Source organism: Rosa rugosa, chromosome 3 (assembly GCF_958449725.1).
Source record: "Rosa rugosa chromosome 3, drRosRugo1.1, whole genome shotgun sequence".
Lineage (NCBI taxonomy): Eukaryota > Viridiplantae > Streptophyta > Magnoliopsida > Rosales > Rosaceae > Rosa > Rosa rugosa.
The window spans coordinates 42,477,402-42,490,336 of record NC_084822.1 but is presented as its reverse complement, the minus strand read 5'-3'; the positions used below and the strand labels follow the sequence as shown (position 1 = coordinate 42,490,336).

The following is a 12,935-nucleotide window of genomic DNA, read 5'->3' as shown; positions in this document are numbered from 1 at the left end:
CTTGAAAGCCCATATCCACCACAACTGCCGCCTCCATCTAGCTACCCACCGTAGAGTAGAAGTCAGCACCATACGATCCATGGCATGTTGTCGCCATGATCTGGCCTCTGACCACTTTCTCCACGCCGACCGCCACCCGTCCATCTTCCACACCGATGACACCGGCCACCTAAGAGAAGCGAAGAAGCGTACCTAGCCTTGACCAGCAAAACGGAGAACAAAGTAGGACCCCAAAGATCCCAAGATCCCGTCCGGCAACACCCGCAACTCGTCGATGAGGCAGGGAGCCATGGCTGATGCGGGGGTGCTGCCGGACCGGCTGAAAATTTTCGTTAACTCTCTCCAAAACCTAGTTCTCTCCTGACAGATCAAGATTTGGGGAAAAAACAGACCCTTTTGGTTTCTTACAACTAGGTTTTGATATAATCTCAAAGGGTTTTTTAGATAAAGAGATTACTCTATATTCTCGCACGTCGGAAATATTACTCTATAGTCTCGCACGTCGGCCTCTCGTATGTGATGGGATTTATAGCAACAACATCACAAGTGATGAAGCCGCCTATGTCAGTGGAGAAGACATGAATCGTCACTTTGAGTGGCATAAAAAATCATGGCTTGTCAGAAAATTAAAGTTGTCCAATATATGACACACTATGGTATATTAGAAAATTTGTTGACTATATGATACAATAAGCGTGTTCAATGAGTTTTCTGAGTTGCGTGACTGCGTCCAAAGGACAAGGCAAGCGTTTACTCTAATAACCCAAAAGTCTGCGGGCTCTTAGAGCAAGTTTACATGTTGGGTCACTGGGTTAGACATCGTTCATTGTTTTTTTTTATGCTTGTTTCCACTCATTGGGTCTGGATCACTAGATCAGTTTCTAAACTAACCTGGGTCACTCTTGGTCAGTTTTCTAACCTACAAACTGACCAAGTGACCCAGACCCAACGGGTGGAAACAACATAAAAAAACAATGAACAATATCTTATCAGTGACCCAATGATTGAGTTACCTTGACTCAATGACCCAACGGGTGAACTTACTCTTAACTAGCATTAGAAATAAGGATAGGTGGATGTTCATCTTTAACTATTTCGGTTCTAAATACTGTGATGATGATGTAAAATAATGTACGTTTGTGGTTTTAAATACTTTCAATTGAATCAAGACTCTATTCGGTAGCTAGCTCAAATCCTAATGGTGAACTTATATTTTCCCAACACGAAATATAACTCCACATTTTCATGCATGCCCTCATATGTAGCGGGAAGTGGACAACTTGTACCAGTGATATGAAGCAAATGTAGCCATGAACCTTCACAAATGTGAGGTAACTCGCTCAGATAAGATAATAACATTGGGATATCAAACCTAAAATAATTGGTGAATATTTTATATATAAACTCCTAGGAATTGTAAACTTATACTTCTCAAAGCAATTCCTTCTCATAATATAAATTTTGGAGCATCTTACTGTATCTTTTTTTTTGGTGAATACATCTTACTGTATCTTAATAACGATCAACGATGAGTAAAATATTTTCTCTTGAAAAGGAAAAAGAAAAACCCTCACCGAAGGCTCAAATAATATGCAGAAAGCTTTGTACTGATCCGGTCAACAGTGGATTGGTTATCGTTATCAGTATTCAAAAACTTTGTACTGCAGATTACCGCATTCACGTTTTGTGGGAGAAAAAAAAAAAAACAATTATATTGCACAGGCCACATGGCCGCATGTTACTGTTTGGAAGCACGTGTTTATTAATATTAATTTAGCCAAAAAGATGGACGCTTAATTTGGCTTATGTTTTGGCTAGTTTAAAGAACTTGTTTGTCATTGGCCAGAAGAAAATAAAAAAATAACTTGTTTGTCAGTGTTAGAAGCTGGATTCCGGATTTGGTGACAAAAGTAATTTCTAAGAAGATAATTTCAGAAAATTACTAAACCAATTTTCGCGCATGCTTTTTTTCATTTGTTATGCAGTGCATATTATAGTTATATGCCCCACGTTCTTTGTCTGCTCATTAATTCATTAGTTTCCCGAGGTCAGCAAATTGACTCAGAGTGATCCAGGTTAGTTTCTAAATTGATCGACTCAGTGACCTAGATCCAGTAAGTGGAAACAAACATAAAACACTACCAGAAAAATGGTCTTTTACGGCCCGCAAAGAGCGCCGTAAAAGACATTTTACGGCACACAAAAATGCGCCGTAAATGGACATGCCGTAAAAGACAAAACTCTTTTACGGCGTTTTTCCGAAATGCCGTAAAAGACCTCACCAGAACGCCGTGAAAGACATAAAAGAGCGCCGTGAAAGAGTTTTAGAAATTCTTAATTTCGATTTTCAAATACAAAGAGCGCCGTAAATGACCAAATATGTGCGCCGTAATTGATATCAAAAGTATGCCGTGATTGATCTCAAAAGCATGCCGTGAAAGACAACAATGAACGCCGTAAAAGGGTTTAGAGATTTTTTATTTCATTTTGAAATAACAAAGCACGCCGTAATTGATGTTAGAAGCACGCCGTAATTGTAATTTGAGGCACGCCGTAAATGTGGTTGTAGGATATATTTACAGCATGTAATATTTGCACCGATTTTTTTTTCCTGTAAATTTTGTGATACCATTTCAAAATCTATATAAATCTATCAAAATCTATATAAATCTATACAATTTATTGAGATGAAAAGCGAGATAACAAACTGCAATATCACATTACAAAATGTGAATTAATATGCCAACAACAATATTGTATAAAAACAACTTAATTAAACCAACAATTTATCATTACCGTCCTAAAATGTAAAACATTCTAGATTAACAAAGAGCATCCTAGATCAAAATCTTGAATCACTATAGCAATAGCATTGAAGACCCTTCCAAAGACGAACAACCAGAAGTTCATCATCACTGGATAGCTGGCTTTTCAACCCCATGATTGACAATGCTCTGAAATAAAAAAGCAGACGAATTAGTAAAAATAAATTGGAAGCAAATAACCTCCAGGAAATAACATACTCTAAGCATTAATCAACATGTACTTTAAAATCCATGTAAATACTCTAAGCATTAATCAACATGTACTTTGAAATCTGCAGGAGAGCAAAAAATCACCCTCAAAAGAACCAACAAGCAACTCAACAGAAGTTTAACGGCAGCAACTAAATAACAGAAATAAAAAAGTTGACATCAGCTACACAAGGCAGATTCCAAACATTCAAGACATGAAAGGTTCTTTTTTTTCGTTCATAAAGTGACACGGGGGGAAAATCCTATGCACCGAATGCCTCACATAGCCGGCGGGCCTTGTCACAATGGTGATGCAAGACCTATACCAGATGTAAAAAAGATGAGTAAAAAATAGACATCCATTGGAAAAAAGAAGACTGTATTCAGTGGAATACTATGCCTAGACAAGAAATACTTACCAATTTAAATCATGGAACTTTTATAAGAATGCAAGGGCTCCGTTTAAGAACCAGAAAGAACTAAGAAGCAAAGACTAAGCATCAAATTCTTTGTAAACAGATAACAATGAGAGCTGGAAATTCATAAAAGTAAATCAAAGAACTCAGACTCAAATTGAAAGACATAATCAATTCAATAAACAGAGCAGAGGAGAAACTATACCTTTGGATGGGAAGAGTTTGAGAGAATGATATGAACAAGTAGAGAGAGACTTTGGGAAAGGAAGAGATTAAGAAAGAAGTTAAATCGTCTGATCAAGATAAATCCTTGAGTAGTGGATAAGAGGAGAGATGGTGATGGACTGAAATGATAGGAATTGGCAAATACCGAGGAGGAGTTGCGCGCAGAGAGTGAAAATAAGAAGAGTAGGAGCTGTTGCATAAAGAGAACAGCAAATGACATATGATTCTTCCAACTCCATCAAAATCCATGCCATCTCAAGCTAAACCAATTTTTCCATTCCAATTGATTATCTACCAAGTACTTCTAAAGAAAGAAAGGGTCTGACTTAGAGTGAAACGATAGAATGAGCAAATAAAATGGATTGGGCAGAATTTTCTTACAATTTCAAATATATTAAGGAAGTTGGAATAAAAGAAAATATCCTTCAGTTATACGACTGAAAGGAAAGTAATCATAATTAAAAATAGTAATATATAAAAACAATATCATATATAAGAAATCATAATATATCTTTGAAACTTGGGTCTCCACAATGAAATTATTAACTTCAACAAAATAGAATACAGAACTTTATGTAAAAAACTAAAACAATCTTTATGAATGACAAGATCGAGTAAATAATACAACTACAATGAAATCATTTTTCTTAATGAACTGGAAGAAACCTACAAATTGGCAGACTGAATACCAGTAGGCCCCTGCTTAAATATAAGAAAGAAGACCACCTACAAATTAGCAGATGGGGAAAGCCAAAATAACAACTTCAATAACTCTCTTAAAAGTGAAATTATTGTAGAGTGAGACAATTGGTAAACCCTGCAAATTCCACACTCATTGTCTGCATGACTCATATACTATAAAAGTATAAACCACACTGTTTCAAACATGCCAACCGCTAGTCCTCTAAAGCTAAATGTACAAATTTACCTAAAAACATCAGCAGCTGCCTGAGAATCAGCACCCATTGCAAGTCCAAGATCGGACCTTCTCACCAGAACCAAGAGAAATATAAGCACCTAGAATATGATCACACAAAAAAAAAAAAACAGCCATATGATCCATAGGATAGAATCCATACAAATTAAATTGGGTCTAAATTTCCTTTCAAATGGGTGATTATAAAAACAAAAACAAAAAAAGAAAGATTGGTAATTTATAGGACTCACTATCTTCCCCTGCTTGAACCATTCATCAGAAGGGCTTGGTCCATATGAATACTTTCCTGTCAAAAACTTACCCACTTCCTCAGTTACTAGTACTGAAAAACTTGGAAAGGCCATTTAGCAAATAAAAGAGGTAGTGGAAAAGAGAATAGACACCTCCACTGAAAGAGAAGCCATCACCCACTTGATAATCAACATCTATGTAATAATCCTACCACAAAAACATGGTAACAAATCAATCAGATGTACGATCACATATCTTAAGGACCCCAAACGCTTGACCACCTCCAAATAACTAAACATATAGACCAATCAGAAACCCTAACCTATGAAATCAAACCAAACCAAAAGCGAAAGGGAAGGTACTCACCAGCCCCGAGTTGAGTTTGATAGACGGCCCGAGAGCACCGTCAGCGAACAGAAGTCATATCTCCACCGCAGCTTTCTCTATTGCAAAAACTACTTCAACCCCTAAAACCCAAACAAATACAACAAAATTAATCCAAAAACTGAACCACAGAGATAGAGATAGGGAAGCGGCGATGAGATAAAACCTCAAAATCCCTAAAAACCACCAAGTTTGAAGCTTTTGATTGAAAAATTAGATAAGGTAAATACAAACAGAGAAAGAAAGAGAAAGAGATAGCGGCCGGAGTACCTGAGAGAGGACGGAGAGAGAAGCAATTGATGCATACACGTCTGGCGTTGGAAGCCTCGAAGGGCCGCGCATAGCAAAGAAGAGAGAGAGAGACCCCAACTGAATTTGGGAGAGACATATTCACTCACCTAATGACAGGATTATTGGCTTCGGCCTTTAGATCGATGGGATGGCATCGAGCGAGGATGAAGAGAAGAAGAGGAAACGAGACGAGAGATGGAGAGTCTGAAGAGATCCGGGTTTGGCCTGAGTTTTTATCTTTTAAAAAAAAAATGTCAGAGTAAAAAGGTTTGGTGGGAAATTAGAATTTAGCTAAAAATGGCTGAGCGGGATTGTTAAGAAACACATCATTTACGGCACACGTGAAAAGCACGCCGTAAAAGATAAAAAATTAGTCTTTTACAGCGCACAAAAAAAGTATGTCGTAAATGTAATATGTCATTTACGGCGCACATGAAAAGCACGCCGTAAAAGACAAAAAATGGACGTCTTTTACGGCGCACAAAAAAACATGCCGTAAATGACCGTCTTTTACGGCGCACACGATATGCACGCCGTAATTTGCGCGTCGTAAAAGACAAGTTTTCTAGTAGTGAAAAAACAATGAACAGTATCTGACCTGATGACCTAGTGACCCAACTAGTGAACTTGCTTTTAATTAGATTTAGAAATGAGGATAGGTGGATATTCATCTTTACTGTAGTAATGCTGAGCGACAACTTATCGTCATTTCGAAAATTTGAGCGGCCTTAGCCTCAACAACATATTAAATGTCGGCAATGGGTACTTCACATATTTGCTTTGCATGTTTTTTGAATTCTTTTTTTTTTTAAGGACTGTTGGTCATGTTTCTCTTTTGTATTTCTCTTTTTCGTTTACTAAGGCCAAAAGAAAAGTAACTAGGCATTCATATAATTGCTAGAAATATATAACATTTTCAGTTAGCTCATTGATTTTAGACTGAAGTCAGCTTACAATAGAAATCTCTATAATTCTTTTCTAATGTATTGCTTAATTGTACTGAATAGCTTTGATAGGTACGTGTACAGTGTACTTCATATCTTCCCTTGTACTGCAACAATGTTTGTATATATATGCAACTCATCTACACCAGTATAATCCAATCAACGATTAATTCAACGGTGATAAACTCCTCTCTCTTTCGAAAGCAGCGTCTGAGCTCTCGATCAGTTAATTACTGTCCCAATCCCATCATAATTTTACTTCACTTTCAAGGTTATGGGATGGATCGGTTAGGTACCTCATTTGCAAGGACTGCTAGTGGTTAACATTTGCTGTCAATTACAGGTACGTACCTCACCACATATTTATGCTAGCTGATGAAGATCATAAATATCAATCACTTTTCTTTACAGCGAGATTTACGTGGATGCAAAGCTAAAATATGTAAGTTCCGTGACATGATCGAGAATTCAAAATCTAAATTTAGTAATCAAATTAAGTGATATTTTTTAAACTCAATGATGACTTGTCTTTTTAAGTTTTTTGCTTGTATTATATATGTACTAGCATTTCTTCACACATGCTCTGTATGTGCAATTATTATTTTTTTTTTCTGAAAATAAAAAAGAAAACGGTTATCGTAGAGAAGAGATAATAGGAGAGAAAAGTGGTTGTGGGTTATATTTTTATTTATTTTTTTAATAAAAATATATTTTGTAAATGTCATAACTGTCCTTATGATTTAATTAATTCTCAAAGTTTATTAATTTTTTAGGGTCATTTCTGTCAAAATTTTAGATTTTGGCTAACAAACCCTCTTCTCTTAATAATAGTATAGATTATGCAAATTATTACCACGTGCAAGGAAATGGGGATGTGAATTCTGACTTTAACTATATATTTATTTACTTCTGAAAAAAAATATTTATTTATTTATTTATATTTTTGGTGGTAGCGTCGACCTCATCTCTCTACGACCTAAAACAGTTGAACAGTGTCGACCTCATGTCTCTTCGACCTAAGAGACATTGCTTCCAATACCAGCATCACCATTTTGTCCTTGACGATCGATCAGTACGCAGTTAGGACACGAAAAAATAACAAGAAACAAGAATTAAGCAATAATTGGTCCTTAAAAGATAATTAGCGATCTCATGCATTGATGGCATGAAAATTAAAAACTATCAACGTGATACATATGCATGAGATTAACAAATAGAGACTGGGTAAGTTTATCCTGGAATCCTGGTGCTTAATTAATGTTCTGATCTAAGATTTCACATATCAAGATTTTTCGGAGGACGGCCGGCTCCTACAGTAAATGCACAAAGAAGACCTAGCTACCATTTTGCTTTGGCGGAACGCAACGTAAAGCCCCATCTACTAATTGTTCTTCTGGCTGTGAGTTCTCTTGTGTATTGATTTATGTAATATTGTAAGGTATTTTTTCCTTTAATAGAGAATAAATTCTGTAGTAATGTGATAATGTAATAATGTAAGTTTATAGTTTTAAATACTTTCAATTGAATCAAGACTATATTCTGCTAGCTAGCTCAAATTCTAACGGTGAAGTTATATTTTTCCGACTCGAAATATAACTCCACAGTTTCATGCATCCCCTCATATGTGGCGAGAAATAGACAACTTGTACCGACAATATGGAGCAAAACTGTTAGATCACAAATGAGGTAACTCGCTCAGATAAGATAATAACATAATTAGGATATCAAACCTCAACAATTGGCGAATATTTTATAAACTCCTAGGACTTTTAAACTTATATTTCTCAAAGTAATACATTCTCATAGTATAAATTTTTTGGACCATCTTACTATATCTTAATAACGTATCTTAATAACGTATCTTAATAACAATGAGTATAATCTTTTCTCTTGAAAAGGAAAAAAGAAAACCCTCTCCGAAGGCTCAAATAATATGCAGAAAGCTTTGTGCTGATCCCCGTAAACAGTGGATTGGTTAACGTACGTTGTCAGTAACTTAATATTCAAAAACTCTATTCTGCAATATACAGCATTCACGTTTTGTGGGGGAACAAAAAAAGAATACAAAACAATTATATTGCACATGGCCTCATGTTACTGTTTGGAAGCACGTGTTTTCTTTGACAAATAAAAAATGGATGTGTTTTCTCTTTGCTATTTATTTAGCCAAAAAGATGGACGCTTAATTTGGCTCATGTTTTGGCTAGTTTAAAGAACTTGTTTGTCATTGACCAGAAGAAAATAAAAAAAGAACTTGTTTTTCAGTGTTACAACAACTCCAACAGTTTCTTCATATATATATATATATATATATATATATATATATATATATATATTTTTTTTTTTTTTTGATCAGGTTAGTTGTTAGTAACTCACACACCCATGCAGTGGTATCCCAGCGCCAGGACACCTGCACCGACATTGCGGCAAAAGCCTGACAAAGCCAGACTAATCCACTGCACCGCAGACGCACGAACCCAAAGGGTCCCTCAAATCTGTTGGCCACGGGATGGAGCTGGGATTCGAACGCTAGACCTGAGGGTTCCAGACTAGGCCATTCGACCAACACACCACACCACGTGGTTAGTTTCTTCATATTTTGATTTTTCTTTATTTTAGAGAAAAATTAGTCTCTTTTGCTCCAACAGATTATCTATAATTATCCTCATTTTAAGGATAGTGAGGAAAGAGAAAACCAAATTTTATAAGTGTACAGCAATTTCTAAAATTTTAAGAAAAAAATATAGAGATTTTAGAGATTGCTGTAAAATAAGGAATCTGTTGGAGTTGGAGAAGAAAAAGAGGCTAAAGCTTTGATTTTTGCTTCTCTATAATATAAAAATTGTAGGGAAGCTGTTAAAGTTGCTCTTAGAAACTGGATTCAGGATTTTTTGAGAAAATTTAGCGATAACGATTAAAGGGTATAGGACAAAAGTTTATAAGAAGATAATTTTAAAAAATTACTAAACCAATTTTCATGCATGCTTTTTTTCATTTGTTATGCAATGCATATTATAGTTATATGCCTCACGTTCTTGGTTTTCTGCTCATTAATTAATTAGTTCCCGAGGAATTTTTCTTTTATAATTTGAAATTGTGATACGCATGCAAGCATGTGTTTGAAGTCTATAAATAGCGAGCTCACGAGCTAGTTCAAAATCACAGAAGGAAAGAAAGAAAGAAAGAAAAAGAGCAATATTATCGCTTGTGTACGTGATAATAATTCTGGAGGTATGGGAGTGAAACAGTCGATGAATTTTGGGTTGTTATGGTTTTTATGTTTGCAGGGAGGACTGCTTCTTTGCATTATGGCTCAAACTGATAACTTCCTCTTTATTGTAAGTTTTTTTCGATTACATTCTCTTTGTGGTAAGTTTATAGTAAGCTTAATTAAGTTCATTTGCGCGCATTTCATGCATGCATGCATAAGTTAGCGGCTTTCACTTTGTTGATGGCTGAGTTAGTTCGTGCATCATGACATCACGTACAGGTGGACGAGGCGAAGATTCCAAGACTGTGCCAGCCGGCGCAGATCTTGCTTACTGTAAATGGAACGTTTCCTGGCCCCAATATTACAGTTACTAGAGGAGCTACCGTAAATGTTACTGTGCAAAATAAGGGACCCTATCCTATCACCATCCACTGGTAATCATTCAATAACTAACGATACATAGCTAGTTCTATAAATCTATAATGATACATGTGCATCTTTTGTGTTATCTTATAATACATAGCCATTTATATGTAGGCATGGAGTGAAGCAACTCCGAAATCCATGGTCAGATGGTCCCGAGTACATTACACAAAATCCGATTCCACCATATGAAGGAAGCTTCAACTATACCCTTAGATTTTCAGATGAAGAAGGAACTTTATGGTGGCATGCTCATAGTGATTGGTCTCGTGCCTCCGTACACGGCGCCATCATTGTATTGCCGGCTCCAACTAAGAAGTACCCTTTTGAGCCTCAGCCTGATCATAATCGAACAATTATTCTTGGTATATATCTTTATTAGCTTATTGTACTTCTTTTAATTATGTATGCTATGATTTATTAGCCGGGTGTTGAAAACTAATTTGTGTCGGCACTTACTTTGAATTAAGGATCATGGTTCAAATATGATAGAAACTTGACGCAACAGTATCTGGACTCCCTAATCTCGGGAGGTGATGTTGATCCAGCAGATTCTTACACAATCAACGGTTATCCAGGACAACCTGGAGCTTCTTGTGACGGTACGTTCAAAACTCCAAAGTAGAATGCTCATAATGCTTTTGTCATACTTAATTATGTATCCCTTTATTTTTAATTAAATAGAATTAGGCGAGTGCATCATCACAAATTTCCAGTTAATGGAACTTAGGAAGAGCACCAATGCCGTCCATTTATTATGATGACGAAACATCCAAAAGAATGGTGACAATCATCCCTGGTCAGCTACTGACCAGGGGAACGGGATCGTGGTGACATAAATCCTTACACCTCTCAGACAAAACTGTCGAAAAGAAGAAGTAATAATCCCAGTAGAAACAGAAGGAGAAACCAATTAAAGGAGATTGTCTAGCTCCGAACTAGAGAAGAAATATGATCTCCATTGTCAAAGATAAAGACAGCCACGTTTAATAAATTGCAAATTAATTACATGCTTGAAAAAGTTAAGCACAATGGTCATTAATTACTGTCCATGATTACATACTAATATTTAACTCATAGAAATAGTTAGTTAATGCATGTGTTTTACGGTTTTACCTATATACGATGCGTGCAGACATAGACATATTGCAAGTTGATAGCGGAAAAACGTATCATCTCCGCATAATCAATGCGGTGATGGAGGAGGAAATGTTCTTTGCAATTTCCGGTCACACATTCACGGTTGTCGGACTCGACGGTGCATATCTCACTCCGATACCCACAAACCACATCATGATAACTCCTGGCCAAACAATGGACATATTGCTCACTGCGAATCAGTCTTCGGGTAATTACTATATGGGTGCAAGTGCTTTTGTCCACGCCGGACGTTCTGACCCCATCGACTTGCCGGTAACAAGAGCAATTATTAATTACAGCGACTATACTGGCTCTGTAATTCAGGATGATCTTGTTGGCCAGCTTCTTCCAACTGATATAAAAAATGTGAGTTATGCAAACGAATTCACCGACAGAATCAGGGGATTGACAGGCAACCCAGATTACCCGATTACGGTCCCCACTGTTATCAATAAGAACTTCCTCATCACAATTTCTGTGAATTCAGTTGCTTGTATATTTCAACCTAGCAATTGCACGGGGCCACCATACATTGATGGTACGGGCGGGATGCACACTGCATCCTTAAACAACCAACGTTTCGTCACCAAAGAAATCAATATACTGCAGGCATATCGCTGGTACGTATACCTACTTACGTGTGCGGTATGATTGATCTAGCTTGCTAGTTTAGCTTAACATATTGTGGAATATATCTGTGTTATATTATATGACGTACTAATCCATGCGCGGATGAACATGCAGCAAACTAGAAGATGTCTACACCGAGGATTTCCCAGCCACACCACCCAAGCCATTTGACTACAATGCAGCTGATACGGGTGATAATGAAGCAGTTCCAACTGTAGGTACGAAGGTGATGACTGTTAACTATGGAGATGCAGTTGAAATAGTTTTTCAAGGAACCAACGTTGGGAACGCAGAGAACCATCCGATGCATATTCATGGATATAACTTCTATCTGGTTGCTAATGGTTCTGGAAATTTCGGTTCTTCATCTGTAGAGTATAGGTTGGACAATCCAGCTCAAGCCAATACCTTTGGAGTCCCTAAGAATGGATGGCTCGCTGTTAGATTCCAGGCTAACAATCCTGGTATGTATATACATATAGTTATATAAATTAAACTAATTTCCAGAGTACACAAAAATAGATGTACAATCTAAAAAGATAACACGTCATAACTTATTTTTTCAGGAGTGTGGTTTCTACATTGCCATTTGGAAAGGCATGCTACCTGGGGTATGGCCGGAGTTCTCATCGTGAAGAATACAACTACTGACGTGGACCAGACTCTTACGGATCCCCCAGCAGGCTACCCTCCTTGTCCGCTCCTTAATTAACTCCTAATTTATTGTTAATTAGGAGGGCAATTGGTCAGGGCCTATCAAATAAAATGTTTTGTTTTTGCTTTAGTTATGTTGTTGGTGAAAACGAACTCAAGTTCCAGTCCATATCGATCAAGAAGCTGGCTACAATGGAAAATTTAAGTACTGTATGGTCCGACCATGCATGGTAGTTTGTAATCCTCCAATGTAAAACTATAATTGATCAATGTGTTTTTACTTTTTACCTAGATTATTGTCTTTATTAAACTAGTTTTCCTTCCATGAAAAACGACTACTACATCGGAAACTTCAAGTCTTCAACGCCATCCTTTATTTTATTTTTTTAGGCAAACATTATAAATGGTCCCATGATTTTGAGTCATGACTGCGTT

At 36.7% G+C, this 12,935-nt stretch overlaps 2 protein-coding genes across 11 annotated transcripts; one reads left to right on the top strand and one right to left on the bottom strand.

The window, feature by feature from the left end:
* Positions 1 to 2,661: 2,661 nt before the first annotated feature.
* LOC133739944 (uncharacterized) lies at positions 2,662 to 6,059 on the bottom strand. Of its 10 annotated transcripts, none has more exons than XR_009860908.1 (6): positions 5,478 to 6,059; positions 5,190 to 5,290; positions 4,823 to 5,030; positions 4,584 to 4,672; positions 3,434 to 3,493; positions 2,968 to 3,334 (listed from the first exon to the last, which is right to left on the bottom strand). XR_009860908.1 is itself a non-coding variant. In XM_062167767.1 (5 exons), the coding sequence occupies exons 3-5, from the start codon at positions 4,934 to 4,936 to the stop codon at positions 2,843 to 2,845; spliced, it is 315 nt and encodes a 104-aa protein (XP_062023751.1). In that variant the 5' UTR covers positions 4,937 to 5,030; positions 5,190 to 5,290; positions 5,478 to 6,059; the 3' UTR covers positions 2,662 to 2,842. The 10 variants fall into 10 exon arrangements, 1 of the variants encoding a protein (XP_062023751.1); XR_009860911.1 differs by having other exon boundaries at positions 4,584 to 4,640; XR_009860912.1 differs by lacking the exons at positions 2,968 to 3,334; positions 3,434 to 3,493 and adding an exon at positions 2,662 to 2,954 and having other exon boundaries at positions 4,584 to 4,640.
* Positions 6,060 to 9,632: 3,573 nt separating this feature from the next.
* Positions 9,633 to 12,758, top strand: LOC133740768 (laccase-14-like). The gene is made up of 7 exons (XM_062168720.1): positions 9,633 to 9,780; positions 9,933 to 10,087; positions 10,191 to 10,441; positions 10,547 to 10,678; positions 11,212 to 11,836; positions 11,961 to 12,310; positions 12,413 to 12,758. The coding sequence occupies exons 1-7, from the start codon at positions 9,676 to 9,678 to the stop codon at positions 12,556 to 12,558; spliced, it is 1,764 nt and encodes a 587-aa protein (XP_062024704.1). The 5' UTR covers positions 9,633 to 9,675; the 3' UTR covers positions 12,559 to 12,758.
* Positions 12,759 to 12,935: the final 177 nt, after the last annotated feature.